A 27,125-nucleotide genomic window follows, 5' to 3' on the forward strand; every position below is an offset into this window, starting at 1 on the left:
ATGTCCATTCAAATAATGGACTCATCTCCCTTCCCCTCTTCTCACACTACACTGCTGGCTCTTCCCTCTCTGAGAAATTTTTGGGGGAAAACCACTAAATTTTAATAAATAATACCTCAAACTAAAGTTAGGATAATACAATTGACATTGCTGGATTCCTTGTAAGACCAGGAATATTTTGAATATAAATGTCATATATTTTGCACAAAAGATAACATATTTACTCAGAGTAAACATTTTATCTAAAATTTGTATGTCTAATGCAAAATATATGATGTTTATATTCAAAATGATCACCAAATTGTAAGAATTCCAGCAATGTAAATTATATTCTGGCCGGGTAATTTGTATGAATTTTATGAGCTAAAACAGGCAGTCAGGCAGGGTGGCGGGTGGGGCAAATCTAAAAATAGCTCTCGAGCTGGACACTCACCGCTTATATGTGGAAAAAACCCGCGTTAAGTGAAAGTTCAGCTCTGGCGAGGCACGGAGACACCGCGTATACGGTAAAACGCGCTAAGTGAAACCGCGTTAGGCGGGGTAATACTGTAGTATGTAATAGGCAGCTAGCAAACAGGGAGGTACCTGTACTACTGCCTGGGAAGATATTGGAAGCATAATGTATTGTCTAATGGTAGACCCTGCTGCCATATGGCATCACAAAAAATTTGCCCAAGTCCCAGGTTGCTGATCTGACTTTCTGCCTCATTTACACACAATTGTGGGGTTTCAATTGTTTCTCTTGCTTTGACAGCACAACACATAATGCACTATATATTGTTTCTCACTCTTTATTTATTTTTTTCTTTTTGTGTTTATTCATGGTTATTATCATTATTATTATTATTATTATTATTATTATTATTATTATTATTATTATTATTATTTTAAATTTTATTTTGTTATTATTTTTTATTAATTATAATTATTATTATTATTATTATAATAATAATAATTATATTTTCGTCCCCCAGGCCCTGATGTGGGTCATTGACCTGTGCCCGGGTGGGCTAATGCCCGTAAAAAAAAAAAAAATAAATAAATAATAATAATAATAATAATAACAATATACAATAATAATAAGGCTTTAACTGGTGTAGAAAATAGGAGTCATCATCTCATCCAGCCATGGTACAAATTGCAATGTGAATACAGTGCATGAACTGATCCTGTGTGTATTAATGAAGTTTTTGATACATTGTACAGTATCTCATGTATTGGGAGATCCACCTCATGTTGTGAAGTAGTTTTATGACATAGTGTGGGCAGTATAGTTTGATTCACTTCATTCCAGGTTGTTCATTGCTGAGATTCCAGCCTGGGAAGTTAGTTGAGATTATTCATAGGACTATGTTCTGTAGTGTAGAACATTTAGATCCCTATAAAAACAGCCCAAGAATATTTAGAGTGGAGGACTGTGGCTGCCAACCCTCAGGTATGAGGATGGTACTCTGACAGATTGAAAGGAGGACCTTATTAGCTACCTATCATAATTTGTATCCATGGAGGAATTGGGGAACACAGCTAAGCCCTGTTTCTCTCATAAATCTGGGCTATATCCACACATCCCATAACAGTATATTGCTTTCACTGTTTTACAGTTAGTACATACATTAATTATTTGGCAAGCTTGGGATGAGAAACTAACAAAATTTGAGAATTATCCAAATTTTGGAACATATGCTGAAGGCTGGTGGATGAGATCCCCAGATGACCCCAAAATGAAATGCAATGCACTTTTACTGATACTGTATTAGGTTCCTGGAAATTTTAATGATTTTGTGAATCATAGTTTATCAAATTTAAATTCTTTTGGGAATGGGGAGTTAGGTTCTGGTCCTGGACTTCAAAAACTTAACCTTTGCCACCTACCACACATATTATGTCACTTTTTACTAAAGAATTGTGGCATTCAGACAAAATGGTGTCACATCAGTAGAGTACACAAGAATACTGTTTTGTACATTACATAAATTATGGTAAGGAATGATTTACAATATACTGTAGTCCCTCGCCAACCGTGGGAGTTAGGTTCCTGAAAAACCATATGGTTGGCTAATCTGCAGTTGGCAATACAAAAGGCTTTTGGGAAATAAGGGGTTAGGCTCCATGGTTGCAGATAACACTCACCAAGGCCTAACTAAGTTGCCTTTTCCTTCACTAAACAATACCTGTATTGTACATTTTTTTAAGTTGAGTCATACATATAAAATAGGTTAATATAAATTAAATAGTAATAAAAATGAAGAGCATGGGTGGGTATGTGTGAAGTGAACGTGTGAATGTGTGTGTAGACTTGGCAGGTTGCCAAATCCCTGTAACTACGTCTCCCTAGCTCTCCCCCCTACCAGTCCAAACTGTTATTATATTATTTTTCAACTCATATTTTTGGGGCAGATACAGTATTGTATATGTAATTTTATTAATTTATTTATTTGTTTTTAATGTTACCTGCACATGTACGGTGATCGTTCATACAAAATGTGTAAAAAAAATAAAAGAAATGATTATCATAAGGTCAAAAACCTAAGGGGAATAAACATATCTTAGGTCCGTGAGAGTTAGCCCATGATCGTGGGAAGGGGAGCACGCTCCTGAGTCCTTAGTGAAACAATTGCCAAATGGCAATGCAGTATTTTTTATTTTATTTATTTGTATTATTTTAATTCCTCACATTTACGGAGGAATATGTTAGACCGCAGAGGGATAAAGATGCCACGCTAATCCGTGGATAGTCAAAATTAAATGCCGTGGTTGGTGAACTGGTATACAGTACAGAGTAAAAACCAAGGATACCCAGAATCTGCGGATGAGAAATCCGTACTTGGCGAGGGTCTACTCAGTCTACTGTATTGACAGCATTTGCATTGTATTCTCCTCACAGCCGATCATCAACCCACCACCACCATCTCCTTAGATATCATACATCTGTATAATATTATAGTGAATAGATAGTGAAAGGCATAGATGTGTTGTAGAATTATGAAGAAGAAAATATAGGCTAGATGAATAAACATTTCAGTCATTGTCATTTATAGTGTATTAACCTTAGCATGACATACAATACATTACAGATTAAACATGTACTGTTCACAATTTATGTATAATAGTATTAAATGTAGTTGAAAATATAGATATAAAATATTGAAAATTTATGACAAAACCATACCAGTAAGCAAATGAAAACATAATTCACATAACTCACTGTGACATTTACAATAAGCAAATACTGCGAGTCACTGCGTTAGGAACAGGTTATGTTCCTGGACCCTGTTTGTAAGTCGTTTGTCAATAAATTTGCAATAAAACATGAATATAACTTATCCTTACTTGAGGCTGCAGATCTTTATGATATATGTTCCGGTGTAATACAAACATGATATAACTTGACTAGACATTGTTCAAAAATTCTTGGTCCGTTTTTCACAATACCATATATATCTAGCGTCTATTGTATTTATTTTGTTGCTGAACGTACAGTGATCATTATACTGTGAATTAACACCAGACCATCCAGATGTAATGTTAGTCACAGCATTACAAGTGATGCATAACCATTTGTGATATTACAAAGTATCTCTTCTGCATTTGTAAAGTTTGGTATACTGTACTGTATTTAAGTAATTAATACATTACTACTGTACCTAGACACTAAAAGTTCTTTATTTCCTATTTTAGATTATATTTGAAGAAGTGGTGAGTGTGACCCATAGGAGCAAATCTCAGAAAGTGATTGCACAGGGGATTCATACAGCTTGTGCCTTGTCTCAGTGTGTTCCTCCAGACTCAAAAATGCAGGACCAGGTCATCCAGTTGGCCCTTTCACAGTTTGTCAGCTCAACTTTTATTATAAAGGTGAGTACTATGTAATATTAAACATATTTTGTTATATTTAGAATTTAGATGTTTTCTAGTGCTTTAGAAGTTTTCTTAAAAACAATACACTAAACTGAAAAGTTCTATCTGACCAACTAGACTTTACTAGATGGTTCAAGTATAATGTGGTCACTAAGCCACTAGACTAGTTCCAGGAAACTTGACATTAGTGGCTTGGATTAATGAATATTATTAATAAACTTGTGCTATTGCAACTGTAGCTCAGAAAATAGGTACTTGAAAGCAAGCTTTTCCCTCTCAGACAGTAGAGCAGGGGTGGAAAACTTGGCTCTTGGGCACTTCTGGCCAGCTGAGGGTGTCAGGGTGGCCCACATCTACTGTACTGTATATTCAAATTCATTGTTTTTTCTCTTTTAGGGGAAGAAAAAAAGGAGAGGTATAGAATTTATAGAGTTTTCATTGCAATTTAGCTACAGTAATTTCCCCATTACGTGGAATATACGATTCCCGGAACTCTCAAATAACTGAAAAGAATTAGCCTTTCAAGAAATCCCGGGAAAAATCTCTACATTCCAAACATGGTAACGAATTTCCTAGGATGGAATCATGTGTATTTTCGGAAAATTCTGAGAAAATCTCTCCATTTCGAGCAAGGGAACGAATTTCTGAGCGATAGCATAATGTTTCCAACATGGGGACACATGCTAGGCGCATGGGTGGCTAGGCTCAGAATGCTCATGAGCTATGATTGGCTACTACTGTTATGTGGCTGCATGGGATGCCTATGATTGGCTGAATATCTTGCAGCCTATCTCTTCCACTTGTGTATGCTAGTGCAACAAGAGATGGTACAGGACAAAGGCAGGCCATTCTATATCATCATATCACCATTTGGCCTGCCTGGTCAAGACGAAACCATCTGGTGATGAGTACAGTATAGTGTATACAGTGCAGCTGTAGTATATATTGTTTATGTGCAATATACTGTACATGTACAGTATTGTTTGAATAAATACCACTCTGTCTGTCTGACTGCAGTTAAATCCCCATAGTAATGATGCTTTGTGAAAGATAGGTAGCTTAGTTTTTGAAACATTCACCATTGCCCGGAAAATTCTGTAGATGTGCGATTTTTTCTGGGGATAAAAGAATTCGTCTCAATACCTGGAAACTCGCTGCACCAATTGTTTGGGCTAACGGAAATATTACTGTATTCATAGGGAAAATGTTGGTATAGCAAGGGATACAGTACAGTACCTGTATTGTATCATCCTAAAATTACCTCTGGTTTGTTTACATAGTGTGAATACTGCCATCAATCAGCTGATGCTATACTCTTCCTCTCTGTTGTGTTGTCAGCAATATCAACACCTCCAAACTTCTCTTCACTTTCAAATTAGCATAAGAAATTTAAGAACACATAGTGATAATCTTTTATTTAATTTGACATATGGTACATAAGAGTAAATGAGGAGAAATTGTTCAATGAGGCAACTGGCTGAGTGACTGTGTGTGTGCTGATGTGGAGACAAGTCTACTTGATCACACTGAGTTTGAGGAATAAGAATTGGAGATTGTAGGAAAATGGTGACAAGGTTAAAGCTTATTTGTAGAGCTTAATAAAATAAGAGTGCAATAAATAAATAAGCAAATAAGGTAACTACAATACAGTATTTAACATATTTTCATTATTACTGTACTAAGGAAAAATTGCAAGAATGACCAGAAATCTATTTTTTATTATTATTATTATTTGCTCATAAAATAAATCATGGGACAAAATTTTTTTCTTGTAACTTTGAATTTTTGTAAACCATACCTTCATAAAACAAGGACTGCCTGTATACTGTACAGTATATGTACCGTGTATTCTCTGGTTGTATGTTCTGATGTTCCCGACAAGGATAAGCATGCATTTGGCAATACACCCATTACATGTTACCACTTCATTCCACTCCACCTTTCTGCTTTCTCACTCCATAATTTAAAATTTATGTATCGTAATATGGAAGGAATACAACGTTGTTCATTTATACTTACACTCAGTTTTGTGGGGAGACATCAGCTGTTCAATTGTGTCTGGCAGTGCTGCAGCCAGTGTTACCTAATAAACTGACTGACGCATCTCCTCACCACTTAGTGCAATCTTCCCCTTCACCACCATGATCACCACTGTTACGACCCTTGGCCTCTTAGGTTGTAACAACGCACAAATTCAATTTCTCTTTGTACTATAGGTCCAAAGAATAGATCCCACCAAACTCATCACCTCATTACTATGGGGTATATTGAAATTCATGAATTAGATTTAATTACAGAATTTATATAAACAAACAAACACTAAAACAATAATAATACGACAAGATGTTTGGAAGTGGCTGAGTATGACTGAAGGTCCAACATGATCACACAATATCAATATCAAGCAAAACAAATCACAATAGTCAAATGCCAACTCCCAAAACATGAGAGAGAGTGTATATTACTTAACTTAAAGACAGCTGTGCCTAGACTGACTACCGACTACCAGTTGGTCACCGACGTCACCTTTCTACCGCCAAATACTGACGTAACATATCCCGATTGGCTAAAACATAAAACTACATTTAAATTACCCTACTGACATTACTTCCACATATCTAACCTATTTACAAACCTAATGTAATAAAACAATACAATAAAACATAATACAGTGTAATAAACAAAGTTAATATTTGAATAAGGGCTCAGTTGGTGTGGGCGAGTAGTGAGCGAAGCTGCCCGAGACACCCACACACCATCCGAAACAACGAATTTTATACAAAGAACAGAGACTAATGGCGGATATTCGTAACACCACCAACATCGCCACCTAAATCATAATTTCAGTGATGGAGAGATGGATTTGTTTTAGTCAGAGCAGATCAGTATGATACCCACTGCTTCCCACCCACTGCATCTCACCGACACTGCCTCTCTCACTCATTCTACTATGACTCATTCATGATACGATACAGGGGGTCCCTGGATTACAAACGGGTTCCATTCCTGAGGACGTTCTTAAATCGAATTTGTACGTAAGTCGGAACACATGCTATGTGCATACTGTACTTACAGGACAATGTTTAAGATCCCACTATATCATAGCCTAAGTCCTTATATACATCTAAAATCACTTAATTTAAGCCAAAAGAAGAAATAGAATGACAAAATACAGTAAATGAAAGTAAAATATAAGTCATCAGGTTAATAAAATACAGTACTGTACTGTAAATTTCAAGTTTAACCCCATTTGTATCGGCGGGTGTTCATAAGTCGGGGACCCCTGTATTGTACAGTACTGTACATTGTTTAATTGTTATTCATTAATTAGTAAGGATATGTTACTAGTATTACATCTTTAAGTGTATCTACACATTTTTGGTAGTAAATTTGGGTCAGTTAGGGGATGCATCTTTGGGGTTGTGGGATGAAACCAATTTTTCCCATATGTTGTATGTTTCAATATACTGTATACGGTTTTGCTTATCACGGTAGTTTTCTGGAACCTAACCTACGCGACTATCAAGGATACATATAATTACAAAATGTGCTGTGTGTTAACCTTAAAGTGAAAGGAACATTGTAATAAATAACTAATGTAGTGAGCACATGTTCATATAGAGGGGTCCCTCGGGAAAATGTTGCTCGCCCCACTACAGTATACTGATATCTGCTCACCACATCATTAAATTATCACAATATTTTTTCCTCCAGAATTAAAATTAAACACACTCCAATCCTTCTAATTGCTATATAATTTATATGGAAAATAGCATAGAATTATAGAAGTGTTTATATATGACTGTGTGCATGCCTAATTGTTTATACTGTAGTAGGACTTGGCAGATGTGTGGTTATTACCCACTCAGGAAGGCCATACAAACATGGCTCAGTAACATGACTACACTCACTTTAGGGAGAAAGCCTTACGTATATTTGTGTGTGTATGAGTGTACACCTAGTTTCTTGAAAATCACCTCGGTATGCACTGTATGTGTGTATATCAGACTGGCCAGGTCTTGGAGATGTGTAACAAGAGATACCAGTGGTCTATATGGAAAAAAAAAAATTATACTCTGTGCAAAAGTTTCTGTCATTTGAAGTGTAAAGAAATATTATACAGACACTTGTTTTTATAGGTGCGGGCATTAGAAGCAGTTGGAAGCTTGTGCCCTGTTGAAGCTGGGCGCATGCAGTCAGCCATAATGACAACTCTAATTGAACATACGTCACACCAAGACAACAGAGTTAGGACTGCAGCCTTCAATTCTCTTGTTAGTAATTAATGGTGTCTTTCTTTTTGAGTCAAGTATTTCCTGGGTGCAGTTATAGTCATGCTCTTATTGAATTATGTGTATAATGTGTCATAGGAAATAAAGTTGTAAATGGAAGATTTCAGTGCTTCACTTTTACTCTCAAACTTAATAATGTAATGAAGTGTAATATTTGACATTACAATTGAATATAAGACGGGGTGAGGGTCTGAGATCAAGTCATACGGGAGCACAGAATAAAAAAGTTTAAATATTGCATCACTGATCTAGACCTTTATTGTGAATACAGTACAGGTATTAGTAATCCCAAGAAAGTGTTGCAGACAGATGTAATAATATGTATCTTGAGAATTAATAAATGTTATAAATTGATATTTGGATGCATTTCAGTTTGTTAGTAACCTTTTCCAACAGCTTGTTGTGCAGGAGAAAGGAGTAAAACTCCTCCCAGAAGTTTATGATAGTGCTTGCCTGGCCCTCAGTGATGACTATCAATGTGTTCGAGAAGCAGCTCTTCTTCTTGTCAAGGTACTGTATGTCTTAATATACTGTAATGTGTATGAACTAATGCATGGAGCAGACACCAGGGCAGGGAAAACTTTTGCTTTTAATTTGCTATGGTGGGCTCTACAGTATTTGATATGAATATTAAATAATAATAATAGCTTGTCTTTTGTTTCTCAAAAGTGTAAGTTATATTGATTTACCTGTACAGTACCTATATATTTCAGTAGGAAATACAGGTTACAGAATTTCATCCCCCCTCCCCAAAATAAATAAATAAAGAAATATATATACTGGTATGTATATATATATATATATATATATATATATATATATATATATATATATATATATATATATATATATATATATATATTTCTTTATTTTTTTTTTTTATAAAGATCACGAATTAGAGCAACGGGTACCTTGGCTTTAGATAACATTTGAGACTCGTTGTTTCCCATCTTCCATCATTATCAAAAGACTATCTTATCACGTTGTCATTTATTGGTTGCATGAAATATATATATATATATGTATGTATATGCCATATATATATATATATATATATATATATATATATATATATTTCATGTAAATCACAATATTAACGTGAATAAAATAAATATGATAAAAATCTGCAGGGAAAGATAGGCTGCTTGAGTCTTGAATAAGATATTTCCTCCCCGTGTGTTATAAAAAAAAAAATACTATATATATATATATATATATATATATATATATATATATATATATATATATATATATATATATATATATATATATATATATATATATATATATATATATATATATATATATATATATATATATATATATATATATATATATATATATATATATATAAAAAAGCAGTTGCTAGAATATTATGAGAAATTACCCCACCCCCTTATTTTAAAGGAAATAAAATAAAGAGCAGGTTATGTAGCTGAACATCCTCTTGAGTATTTTTGCATGATATTGAGCCTCTTGTTCTTGTTCCAATTTGTATGTATGACAAACACACTAATAAACTACTCAGTAACCCTCACTCACACCTGGGCCAGAGGTTGTTGTGTGTGAACTCCCAATGTGTTGATGTGACACATACCAACTTCCTTGTATGACCCTTGCTCACAGCTCCAAATCCCTCCCTCCCTAAACCACCATTTTTCAAAGTGAATTTTGGCATTTTTGGATGTCTCACATTGTTTCTGACTTTTTTCTTTTTTTATAAACAATCTCATAAAGCTTCTTTCAGAGTTTATGTGTACATTTAACACCCAGTTCAGATATATATACACTGTATATATTTTTATGATCTGGGCTTACATTGCAATTTAGGGCATACAGTACATGTTACATCAAAATTGTAGAATTGATTGTTAAATTGGAATTCTATTGTAATATGTTTTGTGTTGGCAATTATAATATTGTACGAATATTTTGTTGTATGCAGTATTAATTCTTCTCTTGCCTCTTTGAAGCTGGGAGAGCTATTATACACCACCATTGCTCATGTCTACATTTGTTCCAGAGTTGCAACAGTGCAGACCAACTTTGTAATTAGAGGTTACAGTAAGTGTTGACAAACCACAATCTTTTGCAGGTAGCAGCAGATAGTGACCCTGAACGTTTAGTGCCCATCTTAGACAGCGATCACCATGTACGCCTGATTGACCATGCCTTCTCACAAATTTGTAATGTTGTTAATGACATCAGTGTAAGAGTGAGGACTCAAGCTGCCTCACTCTTGGGGAATATGACAAGTGTTTCTGAGAGATTCTTACAACAGACCCTTGACAAGAAGCTTATGTCCAACATGAGAGTAAGTTAATTTTATTTTTTTTTCTATATATTGCACTGTACATACAGTAATTATTTTGATATGTTTTTCTTATCATGATATTGATACATTATTGACTGTATGCTGTGAGAATGATTTAGATAAATTGTTTGTAATTTCACCAGTTTAGTATGTATGTTTTGGTTAAGTTTTCTTGATATATTGTGTAATTTTAGAGACATGCATTGTGTGTCCAAGTTTACATGGATCATGCTGTGTGTTTGGTCATATGCTTAGTCTTCTTTTTTTTTCATATATAGAAAATTGACATCCCTGTGTTTGTTGCCTGTGTGTGTGTATTTAAATTACCTAATCCTTATTTAAAGCATAAGAAAATACACTGAAAATTGGGGAGATTCCACTGGTAATGGTTGTATTTTAATTTGGAGAGAGAGCCTATCACTACAGTAGTTTTTAGTTTTATTTCATTGGATTTCTGAAGTGCAGTATAGCCCAGTTGCATAAATGAAGATTTCCTTGGAATTTTTTGGTTTGAACACACAAGCTTGTTGATGCAAGTACATGAGCCTCTCAATCCATGCTCATTCTGGGTTATTTGAATTCAAGTTTGACTTCTTTGTTTGATCAAGGCTTAAGTGATAGGTTAGATAATTATTATTTTAAAATAAAAGACATTGACAACGAAAAGAAATATTGTGTTAATGTGAGTGCTTGTTTTATGCAAAGCATACAACGTTTCTGACCATACAGTATATAGCCTCTCAGCAGCCTTTTCTTAAATTAAAGTTATTGTCCCTTTTTGTTAAGTCTTTTGGATTATTAAATGCTAATTTTCCTTGACTTATTCTAGTTATGATTTCTTTTGCATGTCTACTACCACAGTTAATGTTACTTCCCAAATATGCAAAAAAATTCCACTTGTTTAAGTTCCCTGTTGCCTACCATAATTCTTATGTTTGGCTTTATTTCCAATTTAGAAACAACTATTAATTTCGTCTTCACAGCATTAACTCTTAAACCATATTCTTTACCATTTCCCACTGAACTGTTTACCAGTTTTTTTTATGCCTTTTTACTAAAGATGATAAGAGCAGTATCATCTACATAGTGTGTACAGTACTGTACTGTACATGTCAATAGCTATAGATCTTTCATTTCCCACACCTGAAGTCTGTTTGATAACTTATGTTTTATTGCTTGTTCCAAAAAAGTTAAATCTGAGAGTTTTCTGTACTTCTGAACTTCTTCATCTTGAAGTTGTGACCTCTAGTATGAGAAGGCCAATACAAGTTAAGAATATTGTACTGTACTGCAATGTTTTTGAACAAAATTAAGACAAGTTTCCTTTTAACCTTATAAATTTTCCCCTCAACTAAGGTAACATTGGTAACTTAATGTAATCTATACAGGCATACCTCTTATAGCACTCTTAAGATATGTTCCTGGAAAACTGAGCTTAAAAGAAACCCCTGTATAAAATGGTTCCAATAGGGATATGTGCATGGTGGCACTTTTCCTAATATTTGAGTGATATTTGAGGGCTTCATTGGATATTATTAATGGTACTACTAATTATACTGTACTAGAGCATTTGGTCAGACTTGTGTAAGATTGACCTTCTCCTCCTACATAGCATTGGTAAGAAATGCTCAATGAATAAGTTCATTAGTGACTGTTAATGAAGTGATTGATTGGGTAGTAATCCATTATCTTGTCTGCTTTCTTGAGAATAGTTCTGATGGTTAATACAGACTAATGCATTCTATGACTAATATCAACTCACCTCCACACATCTTATAATATGCATTACCCACACTATCACTTGCAGGCCTTTTTTATAGATATTATGGGTCATTTATAGTTTAAAAAAGAAAGTTGGTATCACAGTAGAGTAAACACGCATCTCCAGGAGTGTGGAGTGTTCAAAATTGGCATAGAGGTGGGCACTGATTGGCTAATTGGTACATCATTTTCAGTGGTTGAAAGAGTTGAGGGTTGCTAGTTGCATACACTTCTGATCTGCTTCATATTTTTTTTTCTTGCAGAACAGCGAGTGTTTTAATTAGACAGTGTACAGTATATATATATATAATATATATATATATATATATATATATATATATATATATATATATATATATATATATATATATATATATATATATATATATATATATATATATATATATATATATATATATATATATATATATATATATATATATATATACCATTATATATATATATATAATGGTATACCAAATCTTACAGAGAAAACGGTCTGCTCATGAGCGTGCCCGGGCCATGGTCTCTTCAGGAGAGTGGTCAACTGGCAAACGATGGTCTGATGATTCCCCTAAAGAGCATGTAGAAGCAGATTCTGTGTGCATTATTAATACCGGTGCTTGTGGAGCATTTGTACATGGTTTAGAAGATGAATTCCTTGGTAAGATTAAGCAGTTTTTCAACTACAGGTATTGTAGTGTTTTATTTGATATAATATTTATTTTTTTGTTTTATTAGGTGATTTTTTTAATATATATACAGTGACCCCTCGGTTAACGAACTCAATCCGTTCCAGAAGGTCGTTCGTTAACCGAAAAGTTCGTTAACCGAAACCATTGTTTCAATGTGTTTTTGGGTAATTGGTTCCAGCTCACCGAAAATTTCCTAAATTCAGCAAAAATGGTAGAAAAGTTCACTTACTTTGAGGTGTGTTTGTAGAAGGCTCCTGGATGATGATGATGATGATGATGGGATTTAGAATGGGGGTGGAGAAGAAGGAAGAAGAGAAGGCATTGGGGTGGAAGAGAAGTCACCCCATGGCGCCATTTCACCCATAAAATTTTAGCTCTCTTGGTGTAATTCAAGATTATTTTCTTTAAATCAACACTGCACTGCATTATATATTGTCAATATGTAAAATATATTTCAAAATGACCAATAATTTGCTTGGAAACACAGAAAAAAAGTTTTTAGTTGAAGAGAGTCTCAAGCAAGATGTTATCTCCAGTGAAAACAGAGAGAGACTAACGCCTGTTTGCTGTGTTAAGAGGCTGGATGCCGCGCATTAAACTAGTCACTTTACCTTCAATTATGTTCAATAATCGTTAAAATGACTAAAAAATTGAATATTAAACTTTTAAGATTATTGTATAGTATAAACTTCTTGATAGTATTTACTAAAATAGTAAGGAATTTAAGCCCTAGAACCGATTAACGTATTGGCGGACTGATACTAAAGCTGGTTGCCTGGTCAGTGCAAGCGAAACATGTTGAGGTCGGTTCGTAAGAAATTCGTTAACCGAATTTTTGTTCGTTAACCGAATTGAAGATCCTTATGGAAGGCAGTTCGTTAACCGAAATTTCGTTAACCGAGGTGTTCGTTAAACGAGGGGTCACTGTATATATATATATATATATATATATATATATATATATATATATATATATATATATATATATATATATATATATATATATATAGATAGATAGATAGATAGATAGATAGATAGATAGATAGATATATACTATATAGATAGATATATATATATACTATATAGATAGATAGATATATACTATATAGATAGATATATATATATACTATATAGATAGATATATATATACTATATAGATAGATATATATATATACTATATAGATAGATATATATATACTATATAGATAGATAGATATATATATATACTATATAGATATATATATATATATATATATATATATATATATATATATATATATATATATATATATATATATATATATATATATATATATATATATATATATATATATATATATATATATATATATATATATATATATATATATATATATATATATATATATATATATATATATACTGTATATTGAAGTGATGTGGTGGTAAAAGTGGGTCTGGGGCGCCACAGTATTAGTTGTGGAAAGCATCCCAATTTTTTTACATTTTTGTAGATGTTCCATTTATGTGATTTTGCCTTTGCAAACTTTGAGGTTAGAAATTTCTGAAAAAAGCTGAATTATAATAAATTACGAATTATGGAGTTACAAAATATGGAGGCTTTAAACTGTACTTTATTTCATTAATTATTTGAATGTTTATAAGAGTTATTTACTGTTTACAAACAATCCACTTTGGATAAGACTGCTGGTTGGGAATGAGCATCACCCTCATTAAACTAATATTTTTTTTATTTCAGAGGTTCGTAATGCAGCCCTTGACTCTATATGTGCTCTAGCTCTTAACAATGAGCAGTTCGCAAATCACTCACTTGATTTCCTCGTTGATATGTTTAATGATGAAATTGAGGAAGTTCGTCTGAAAGCCATACAGGTATGAATTTAATTGTTCATAGCAGAAAATTTACATACAGGTATTGTTCTTTTTTAACTGGGTGCATATTTTGTCTTATAATCATTGCCTTTTAAATTTTCTGCAAATTTCTGTGTTTCTAAGTACTATACTAGTATACAGTAACACCTTTCTGAGGCACTACATTTGATGTGTGGGGTATTACAGCTACATGAGGTTTTGCAGCTAAGTGGTTCTATAAACGACCATTGGGACTGAGCATATATGTACAGCCAGAAGCCCTAAAGGCTCCCAGAGTTCATCTAGAAACATAATGATTTTTTTTTTTTACTGGATGCCATAGGGATACCATTTCACATGATGGTATCCTAAAATAGGGTGAAAAGGGAGTAGCTTTTGTTAGCAAGCATAAATGTATATACTGTACTGTAACCCTCTTATTTATTTGATATAAGCTAGGAAGATATTGGAAGCATAATGTGTTGTTTAATGGTAGACCCTGCTGCCATATGGCATCAAAAAATTTTTGACCAAATCCCAGGTTGCTGATATGACTGACATTCTGCCACATTTACACACAATTGCAGGGTCTCAATTATTTCTCTTTCTTTGACAACACAATAAAAACTGTATATTGTTTCTTACTTTACATACAACCTCTGACAATTAAGTTCGCGAACTTGCCGTGTGGCTCAACAGACGGCAGCACTGTAACGAGTGTGAGTGATCGTGCATGTGACCTTGATCCCTTCTCTTACTACCTCAGTTGTATTAGAGTGTTTTCTGGTTTGGTTGCAATAATGACAGATATTGTTTTAGAACAAGGAACGAACATCAAGTTTCTCGTGAAACTTGGGAAAACTGGGCATGAAATTTGGGACATGTTTATAGGGATAATGCACTAAAGAAAACATCAGTTTACAAGTGGATAAAGCGATTTTCTGAGGGAAGAGAAGACGTGACAGAGAAGGACGACCAACAACGAACAGGACTGAGGAAAACTCAAAGAATTTGTTCCTCCGGGGCAGGGTGTGAACCAGTTTTACTATCTCGACGTGCTTAAAAGACTCGGGGAAAAAAGGTTAGACGAAAACAACCAGAACTTTTCGCTGGAAACAAGTGGATATTGCATCGTGACAATGCCCCAGCGCACACAGCATTGAATGTGCGGGAGTTTTTGGCCGAGAAACAAATTACCTTAGTGGAACACCTTCCTAGTTCACCTGATCTGGCCCCGTGACTTTTTCTATTTCATTTGCTGAAGAAACACATCAAGGAGGTGCATTTTCAAGATGTGGATGACATTCAGAGTAGCACAACGGCAGCTATAAAGCTATTCCAGAAAGTGTGTTCCAGAAATGTTTCCAGGGGTGGAACAAATGCTGGCATTCGTGTATAGCGTCGCAAGGAGAATACTTTGAAGAGGGCCACAGCGCTCATCCTCGGTAAGGTATGTACCGGCACCTGTAGCATGAGTTCGGTAACTTAATTGTCAGACATAAATATTTCTTTAAATGTACATAAAAACTAACAAAGTAAAATAATACAGGAATAAATAAATATAATTCCGAGCTGAGCTGATGAGGCGAAGGGTGAGGTGATGAGGCATTAGGTGAGGTACTTGCCAAGACACTTACACAGCACTGCTAAACCATTAAACAGCACAAACATTAACAGCACTACTAAACCATTGTCTTATAACATTTTAATTTGTAATTTCTATTTTAAATTTAATTGGTACACGATGGTCGATTTGGCTACTTTTGCACTTAGACAACTGATTAATGAATAAACCAGGGCATATGGAGATGCATTATACACGTCACTAATATTTATTAAGTTCTGAAAAATAAGCTACAATATTACTACTACGTATATCACGGCCTATAAGGCGGCGGGGTGCATAAGACGCCCCCCCCAATTTTCCATTTAAAAAGTAGCTTTTGAGCTCTATTTGCTGTATAAGACCAGTACCCCAAATGTGACACTTAACCACGGACTCAGTAGTCCTTTACCAACCATCCTTGATTTTTTAAAATAAGGCCAATTCACTTCAAGTAATGTCATCAAATTATACCCGCTGGTGTAGTGTAAACACTAGTGACGTCACTGAAGCGTCTGCTATTTACCGATAACTGGAACTAATGTCGGTATCGAGTAAAATTTTTCCATTTACTTGAAATGGATTTACCGATTTATTTGTTTACTTATTTATTTATTTATAATATACTGTAACATATTAAACACACTGCAAGTATTTTCTTTCATTTATACGCTTGCTTCACACGAGACGATCGGTGGTGGGAGTGTTCCCTCGTCTCGGTGGTGTGGCTGTGTTCCGACTATTTATACAACATGTAGTTCAACAGCAACCACCGTATTCTAATTGTGGTGTTTCATTAGGATTTGAGTGAAAAAGGTTACCAGTATGTACTTACTACATACATTTATTACACAAATATATATATATATATATATATATATATATATATATATATATATATATATATATATATATATATATATATATATATATATATATATATATATATATATATATATATATATATATACAAAAAATGAATGTTCAATGAATTATTTATGGTGCATTAGGGTACTGGTCACTTCTGATGGGCTATAAATAGCCTTCTTTATCTCCCCTACATCTCACCCTGAGCCAGACGGAAGGGTCTTGGTAAATAACATGTTTGCTTATTTTCCATTTACTTTAAATAGATTTACCGAATTATTTGTTTTATTTATTTATTTATAATATACTGTAATATATTAAACACACTGTAATTATTTTCTTTAATTTATAAACTGTTTTGCGACAAAGGAATGTTCTCCAGTAGTGTTTCATTAGGATTTGAGTGAAAAAATATTACGTACTTACTACATACATTTATTACACAAACATATTTATATATACTGTATGTATACATACATACACATGCACACATTTAATTTACTAAGTCACAATATTTTAAAAGCAAATTACCCGACAAGTTAAAAATGTTATTAGCACATGATTATTACTGACGTCATCATGTATTAAAAACCTTCAAAATCCACATCATCAACATCTGACATCATAAGTTCTTCAAGTACATCCTGAGATACATTTATGGCTGCTTCATCATAAGGATCAAATTCCAAATCAGATGACGTGGCTTCGGCTTCTGTTTCATCCTCGTCCTCCCACAACATGTCATCCTCCATGCCATCCATTGAATTAGATATTCCGCACTTTTTAAAAGACTTGATAACTGTCTCCACATTAATATCATTCCATGCCTTGATAACAAAATCACATAGTACATCCAGTTCGGGAGCACGCATATTCCCACCTTTCGTGTAAGACTTTTTGCCGCTGTTCATCCATTTGTTCCATTGTTCACGAACGCGGTCCTTGAATGGTTTGTTTAGACAAACATCAAGTGGTTGTAAAACTGAAGTTAATCCACCAGGAATAACTGCAATGTCACTGTTGTTCCTCGCCATGTTGGTTTTTGTTCCCTCTGTTAAATGACTCGCGAACATATCCCATACTAACAGGCTACGCTGTTTTCGAAAGCCACCAGGTCGCCTACACCATATATGATCAATCCATAACTTTATTCCTTGTTCGTCCATCCACCCTTTCTCGTTGACGTGAACAAAAACTCCAGCCGGGAACTTGATTTTGGGCATTGTTTTCCTCTTGAGAATTAGCATTGGGTTCAACTTGGTTCCGTCTGCCATGCATGAAAGTACTACTGTAAACCGTGTCTTTTCGTGTCCTGTTGTTTTCACTAACACTGTTTTTGCACCCTTTGTATCGACAGTATGATTACCGACCATGTCGAAGTTCATAGGTGTTTCATCCATGTTCCCGATGTTGCTTAATGGATAACAATGTTTCTTACGTTGTTGTATTATGTAGCGATGGAAATTAACAATTTTACAGTTAAGATCTGCTGGTAATTTTTGTGCTATTTTTGTCTTCTGCCTCAGTACCAGATTGCTTCTTTCCATAAAACGGCTACACCATGAAGTCGTGGCTTTGAAGTCTTTGCTGTGCTCTTGATTTTGTTTAGCCCACTTAAGTGCCCACATACGTATCATGTTTCTTGATACAATATACCCATTTTGACGCTGCTCATGGACCATGTCTACTGCGTGCTTCTCTAGAATCGGCCAGTGTGCAGTGCCTCTTCTCATTGCACATTTATTCCTGGGCATACTTCGTAGTAAGTGTTCCTTTGATCTCCAATCCCGCACCATCTTCTCAGTTACACCGTATTCTCTTGAAGCAGCACAATTGTTGTGTGACTGGGCATATGCTATCACTTTCAGCTTAAAACAAGCTTCATATCTCCTGCGTTTAACAATTGGAGCCATGGTGAGGTTTTGTGGTAGCTGGATACAGTATTAATATACCGTAGTGTTCACACGGAGAGAGTGCTATTGCTTATGGAGTGATAACTCAACAACTGGACAAGGCAAATGAGAGAAGGGGTCACCTTACACATGACCTGACGTGGTCACCTTACACATATATGGTAATCATTAAGAATCAAACTCCGAATCAGATGACCTGCCTTCTTCTTCATCATTGTCATGCTAAATTTACCACTGTCGGTAGTTAAAAGAATTAAAAGTCATTTATTGAATATTCTATGTAAAAAAATAAATGTTAAATTAATTATTTATAGGAGAAACGTATTATGATCAATAAATATATGGTATTACTGGCCACTTCAGACACAAAGACGGGATAAAAATAGCCCATCTCCCCCTCTTACAGCTGCCAATGGGAAGCGTGTTGGTAATTAAATTTGATGTTTATTTTCAGTTTGTCTAATTTATCATGTATCAAATTAATATTACTAGAAATTGTGTAGGTAGTAGGCAGCTACCAAACAGGGAGGTACTACTGCCTGGGAAGATATTGGAAGCATAATGTGTTGTCTAATAGTAGACCCTGCTGCCATATGGCATCACGAAAATTGTGACCAAGTCCCAGGTTGCTGACCTGACTTTCTGCCTCATTTACACAATTGCAGGGTCTCAATTGTTTCTCTTACTTTGACAACACAACATACATACAGTATATTATTTCTCAGTTTTGATCTTTTTTTTTAATTTTTGTAACTATAAAGTTAGTTACTTAAAATAAGGCCAATTCACTTCAAGTAATGGCATCAAATATTACCAGCTGGTGTAGTGTAAACACTAGTGACGTCACTTGAGCGTCTGTAATTAACCGTCGATAGTTTCAAGAATTAATGCACTCAGAGGGTCATTTACTGAATATTCTTTGTAAAAAAATAAAATCTAAATCAATTATTTATAGGAGATAAATATTATTATGAGTAAATATACCGATACCGGTATGCATTACTGACCACCTCCACGGCTAAAAATAGCCCAATCTCGTGGTCACTTTCCCTTTCTTGTCTCCTCACTGGCAAATGGGGGGGGGGGGCGTGGGGAGGGGTGTGTGATGATAGCTGTGTTTATTACAGGGGTATAAATCTCTTTTACGGTATGTTAGACAGGTTTATAATACATTTTTATTATTTTAATATACCGGTAATCTTAATTTGAATCCAGCTTGCCAAACGTAAGTTTCAGTATAAAATAATTAGTGGTAAGACCTTGTGAGTGGCTTACGATGTTTTCATCACCACTCTTGACACACTAAACCACAATATTTAAGAGGTAAGAATTTTAAACTTGGTGGTTTAGACGACCCCCTAACTTTGGGCAGATTTTTTTAATGTTCAAATTTCGTCTTATAGGCCGTGATATACGGTAAGTGCTTAAAGACAGATCCTGTTGTAAGCACCATTTTCTTGAGCAGTGACAACAAGGGTGATTGAGAGACGGTGAGTGCTGGTTACATTATTAGGGAGAGCGAAGTCAGTTCTTACCTCTTTGTAAACAAGAGACTGAGAATATCGGTACAGTACTACAGAGTAATCGCTCATCAGAGTTTGAGTGAGAATTTGGGGAAAAATTATAAAAAAAATTATAATGTTTTATTAACCCCTGCATGGATTCCATAAAGTAAACCTAGATATCTCCCCTTGGTTACCAAAAAGGTAATTTCATTTTTTTGCTGGAAAAACTAGATAATGATGTCTAAAATCATGTGAAATGGTTAGAAAGTGGTAACTCGAGTCACATGTTGGCTGAATCATAGAAATTATTGTCTAGCATCTCTGTTTCTGTGGAAACCAGCCCCAGTGTTTTAATTCCAACGTTATCATGATCTCTGCATGACTTGGGAGACATATCACTCAGAATTTATTTTATATCAGTATTTTGTTATTTCCACTTTTTTTTTTTTTTTTTACTAGAATTATGATTATATAATAAAGTACTGGACAGGTAGGTGAATAGAAAAATGGAATTCAAACATAATTTTTATTTTATTTACATACATGTGGCAATTCTAAATGGAATGCAACTTAGAGAGAGGCCTATGCTCCACGGCAAACATGCTGCCGTGAGTTACAGACATCACTTACATAAAAAAACTTACATTTACTTAATTCTACATTTATTTTACTATTTATTGTACTCAAATATGAAGATATTATTCACCGAGGCACTTTTTAGGAGTCGATATAGAACATATGCTGTCGGATAAGGCACAAATTTATACGGTACAGTTTTACCACCAATATGCTGTCACAATGCCACCACCACATCATGTTGTGCTAATAACCTAAAGTAATGAAAAATTATATACTGTATACGTATTTATACTATTTACGAAAGTGTATCCTGTGTTTTAGTACTTTTGAAGGGTGTGGTATTGTTGGAAGCATGGATTCGGGCACGGAGCAACATCACACTGTGTACACTGATGGGAGTGTCTTTGCGTACTTTGGCATGGATTTCACTCGTAAGGTTCACGCAACATTTTTTCTGGGAATGTTGCTTTGCCCCAGTGGTAGGAAACACTGAAGGGAAGTGTCGAGCAATTGGTCACAAATGGAGTTCACCGCCAGCTGCGCGACGACCTCCAGGTCTCTGATGAGGTACTGCATTGGTCTCCAAAAGCTGCCTTACCACATTCAATGAAAACTCATGGAGTGTAGGTTTTTACCTGTCTTCACAAGATAAAGATTGTGCACGTTCAGAAGGGACATGTCCAAAAGATGGAAGAATAGTTTTTTACCATTTCATAGTCTTACTTACACAATCTATACTGGAGATCATTCTGTCAGACTTGTTCAACCAGACGCATGTTGGAGGTGTAGTCGAGGACACAGTGTGACTTGTATAGCTTCATCCTGGTCTTGGGGTCAACGTTGTGGGTGATGGAGTGATGCATTTGGTGATGGAGTTGTGAGTTTGGTGTCAGGGTCACCAACATCACTCTCACTCTCTTTGTCATTATGTGGGTAATCAGGGTCATTGACATCATCAGAATCACTCAAATCACTGTCTGCTCCTAATGGCTCCTCAGCATCACTAGGATCATCCTCATCAAAGAAAATACAATTTATTTTGGCATCACCGATAGCACGAAGTGACAACATCCTTACAGAGTGGGACAGGCAAGGGTACTGGTACTGGCATGTTGCCATGAAACTCGAGGCCTAGTGATGTGATTGCCTGTCGGGGTGTATGCCAGACAACTCAAGATGTTTATTTATAGCTCTCGGGTCCATAGAGATTAGCGGGAAGTTAAAATTTTCAAGGACATTGATATACGCCCTAGACCTGGGTGTCCCTTTCCTTAATGGACGTTAATCTACCCCCCAAACCACGTAGGGGTTAACCTGGCTCCAAATGGACCTTAATAATATGGGAATTATGGTGAATTGCATACTGTTGTTATTAAAGGATTGTGGGCTGCTGAGCTGGAGATGGTGAGTTGTCTTCCCTCCTTCCTCCCCACCTCCTCTCCCCAGCTATACACCAAACGTAGTTTTGTACAGTATCTTGATATAATTCATATTCTATTCCCATAATTAATTCGTCGGTAATTTAGGAGGAAACCGCTACCACCAGAAGGAGTTGTTCGATTTCACTAATTTCATCTCAGATGTTCTTATCATTATATAAATTATATAACACTTTTAACATAACATTACATAACATTTTAAAATACAGTATGGAGTAAGGAGAGTGGTGCTGGTGGTGGTGGAGGAGGGGGGGAACTGAATGCTCACCCCCAAAAAAGTTCATCTCCCACTCCCGCCTCTGTCATTTCTACTATAAATCGAAGACACAATATTGTTTATTTGTTATTTATTAATTAGTAAAGATATGTTACTACAGGTGGCCTATCAAAAATTCGGCAACCTCGGGACCTGAGGAGTGCCGGATTTTCGAAAATGCCTGAAAACTGATGGTTATATTTGCTGTATAAGTTTAACAGAAAATGACTACATATATGTGATGGTTTCTGGGGTAGATAAATCAGATCTCTAAAATTACCTATTTTCCAATAGCATCTTGGTCAAACATTTTAGATTCCCGATGCTCGATTGTATAGTATAAATATTTGATCGGTAGCCACAAAGTGCCACAAATAAGCCGCAATCTTAAATTCAGCATTTGATAAGTTTGTCTCTCATATTGTCAGCAGATTTTTCACAAGGCTATTTTTTCATGCAGGTCTTGCAGCAGGTTGCTCACCATATCACTCTTCGAGCCGATCAGCTGGAAGAGATACTCCATGCCTTGAAAGATATGTCATTAGATATTCGTGAGTGTCTTCACACCTTCTTAGGCACCACTATTCTCTCAACTATATCTTGTGTCAAGTTGTGTGTCACAGGTCTTCTTGATAATCTCCGCAGATATCAACAGGTGAGTTATTATTCTTAAAAGTTTGCCAAATTAATATTATCATATCCTTTATCCTAATTCCTATTAACAACAATCACTTCACTCCAAATACTTTCCCCAGTTACAAATGTAGGGAACATTTTATATTATGTAAAATACTGTACAGTATGGGGAAAATTTGATTCAGGTTGAACCTCTCCAATTGGGCACCCTCGGGGTCAGACCAGAGCTGGACTAGAGAATTATCCCAACCATGGGTGGTCAGTATATTATACATTAATATCCCCTGTAACCAGAATTAAAATTTTCTTTGAATATCGTTCCCAAAGCCGGAATTTTCCAGAAAATTCCGGCTTTGGGAACGATTTTCCGAGGGGCACATTTACCGTAAAATTCCGAGCAAATTTTCCCGCTACCCAGAAAATTCTTGGGATGGGGGAGTTTTCTTTCGGGTTTGAGAGATGAAAATCGGGCACCTTTTCTGGAAATTCCGAGTCGTTACCCAGAAATCTCTCATTCCCAGAATTTTCTGAGTTACGGAAAAATTTTCTCAAAATTTTCCGAAAAATGTGCCCCTTGGAAACTCATTCTCAAAGGAGGATTTTTTTTTTAATTCTAGCTTTTTGAACGATTTTCAAGAAAATTTCAATTCTGGCTGTAGGAGTTCTAGGTTTGAGGGATTCCGTCTAATGGAGATATTTCTGTAAATACAGGGGATCCCCGACTTATGAACGCCCGCCGATACGAACGAGGTTAAATTTTAAATTTATAGTATTTTATTTACCTGATAACTTATTTTTTTTTACTTTCATTTACTGTACAGTATTTTGTTATTCTATTTCTTCTTTTGTCTTAAATTAAGTTATTTTAGATGTATAGAAGGACTTAGGCTATGATATAGTGGGATTTTAAACATTTTCCTGTATGTACGGTATGCACATAGCATGTGTTCGGACTTATGTACATTTTCGACTTGAGAACGTCCTCAGGAATGGAACCCATTCATAACATTAACCCTTTCATGTAGACCAGTGGCTCTGATGGTTTTAAAAAATGGGTAAAATTTTGAAGTTTTCTTATGAGAAGGGCAAGTTTTGCTACAGAATGCACTGGTGTAATCAGATTTCCAGTACACCTGACAAGAGCCACAAACAATTGGTGGGAAGATACCATGTACGTGACCAGGTTTGGACTAGCTTTTATTGTGGATTCATTATTAGTCTCGTATGATCAGCCTCATATGGTGTACGACTCATTGTAAAAAATAGAAAAAATATATTACAGTGAGACCTCCATATAACATGTAATTCGTTAGATGGAGGTTTTCACATCTAATGGACCCTCAACAGAATGGACTTTCATATCTATATAATTCATTAGATGGGGGTTTCACTTACAGTATAGTGGACCATTGGTAAAATGGATTTTCCTCTCCATTTAGTCCTTTAACTATTTAATTTGACCTGAGAATAATAGGTTAAGCTGTATCAGGAGATTTCTCATACCTCACCCCCTCATCCTCTCTCTCCATCCTGCAATGTTTCAGGCTAATGAAAAATTTTAATATCATCGAAACTATTTATTATGATGAGAAATATAAATTAAAGGCATCAAGATAAAAATAATCATATAGATTTCTATTGTTTTTATTTTATAATAATGGAGACTGAGACTTTATAGGGCTGGGCTTACAAGGAATATGGATTTAAATCATGACAATGCTGCTGGTACCTATTCCTGTCCATGTACTTCCCAACACAGGTGTTCTCATATGGTCATGCTGTATGTCTTTCAGTAATCTTAAAGAACAGGTTAATGGACATGGGACATCAACATGATAGGGGTGAAAACGAACAAAATTTCATTCATGATGGTGTCATACCATCATTTTCCCATGATAATTTTGCAGTCCAAATCATTGCCACTACTGCAATCTCCTGCACTACAAACACCTCCTACACATGTTGGTGATGCATTCCTATCTGGTATATGTACCACACTTGTACCTCACTTTCCTCTTGGTATGTGGTCTCTAAGCACATCTTTTATGATGATGTTTGCTGAAACTCACACACAAGTTATCATTTCTAAGTTTACTGAGTGAATCTACCAGTTCCTAAGTCTCACCCTCATGCTCTGATTTCCATTATATATTTTACTTATTTTTCTGGGTGTGAAAGTAGCACTACTGCAGTGAGGGGTCTTTTCTCCAGACATGTTACTGGAATTGCTACTGGTGGAGGGAAGGATCAATGTGGGGAAGGAAAAGATGCCAGGAGTTGAAATAAACCACTTGAACAGAAATCAGGTGCAATCTGATATGGATTTTACAGTAAATTTTCAAAGTTCCAGCCCACTTCCTGAATGAAGGCTTCAGCCCGTCATAAAAGTGATTATCGTATACACGTTCAAAGACTCCAGGGGTGTTGTGAATGCTTGTGACATTGTCTTAAACTCGTTGCCACAATTCCTCACGCTTTTAACATGACCCCATAAGTACAAGTCAAGGGGATTTAGATTGAGCGATCATCTAGTAAGAAAATGTGACACCAAGTGCAAGTATTTGTAACACCATTGGAGTCCTCGAACATGACTGACATTCATTTTTGCGATAGGCTGAACCCTACATACAAGAAGAGTGCCAGAACTTTGGACTGACTATAAAATCTCTATTAGATTGCATATGATTGTAAATAAATTGTACGTACTTGCAACACTAGATTATTTCATTTGTACTCCATAAATTTTATCACATCCAACCTTAACTGTCATGTGTTATAACTCCAAAATTATGGGATATTGACACTATGGTCATGATGTCAGTCATCCTTATGTATACCTCAGGAATACACCCCCAGAATTATGAAACGTATTTCCGAAACACCCTATAGATATTCTCTGGTAGGTTAAGAGTGCAGCTATCATGGCATTGCACCTTATACTGTATGGCAGGAAATATGGTATGCCACTGAAATTCTGCCCAAGAAAATTTATCTCCAGAGAGGGAACATAGATTAAGCCTTTATGTTTATTGAGGTTTATAGACATTGCACAGTGTAAATGTTCTGTGCTGTACAATATTCTATTTTTTTTTAAGGAGTGTTATGCAGTGTTAAATCTGGCAAGAAAATAATGATAACAGGTATTCAAATTACAGTAAGTCACCAATAGGAAATAATATTTTTTCGAATAATGTTTCACTAGTGTGTATTTAAATTTTTAGGACCGACGCAGTATTCATCGTTGTTTACGTCGCCTAGGATCAAACCATCCCATCTTAGTACAGGCTTTAGTACCACAACTACTTGTCATCCATCCTTACTTTGATGGTGTTGAGCCCAGCGTGCAGGACGGTGAATATATTTGTAAGGTAAATATTCACCTCTTATGTTTGGTTTCTATAATGGTGTCACTAATTTTGTTTAATTTATTATAAATGAATACCGTGGTCCCTCCATTAACAAGCGGTTCAATTTACAAGATTTCGGTTAACGAATTAGCTCCCATAAGGATTTTCAGTTCTATTAACAAGTACAACTTCTATTAACGACAGCCTTA

The 27,125-nt window shown here is 35.2% G+C and overlaps 1 protein-coding gene across 1 annotated transcript in view; it reads left to right on the top strand.

The window, feature by feature from the left end:
* Positions 1-27,125, top strand: part of LOC121869279 (integrator complex subunit 4-like) — a 46,960-nt gene that overhangs the window by 11,912 nt on the left and 7,923 nt on the right. Inside the window, exons 4-11 of the mRNA XM_042370528.1 lie at positions 3,679-3,855; positions 7,998-8,132; positions 8,547-8,660; positions 10,246-10,464; positions 12,715-12,889; positions 14,659-14,792; positions 23,394-23,588; positions 26,791-26,937. Coding sequence (XP_042226462.1) covers positions 3,679-3,855; positions 7,998-8,132; positions 8,547-8,660; positions 10,246-10,464; positions 12,715-12,889; positions 14,659-14,792; positions 23,394-23,588; positions 26,791-26,937 — 1,296 coding nt within the window. The remainder of the gene's footprint in view (positions 1-3,678; positions 3,856-7,997; positions 8,133-8,546; positions 8,661-10,245; positions 10,465-12,714; positions 12,890-14,658; positions 14,793-23,393; positions 23,589-26,790; positions 26,938-27,125) is intronic.

The sequence above is a fragment of the Homarus americanus genome, unplaced genomic scaffold (assembly GCF_018991925.1).
Source record: "Homarus americanus isolate GMGI-L3 unplaced genomic scaffold, GMGI_Hamer_2.0 scaffold32583, whole genome shotgun sequence".
Lineage (NCBI taxonomy): Eukaryota > Metazoa > Arthropoda > Malacostraca > Decapoda > Nephropidae > Homarus > Homarus americanus.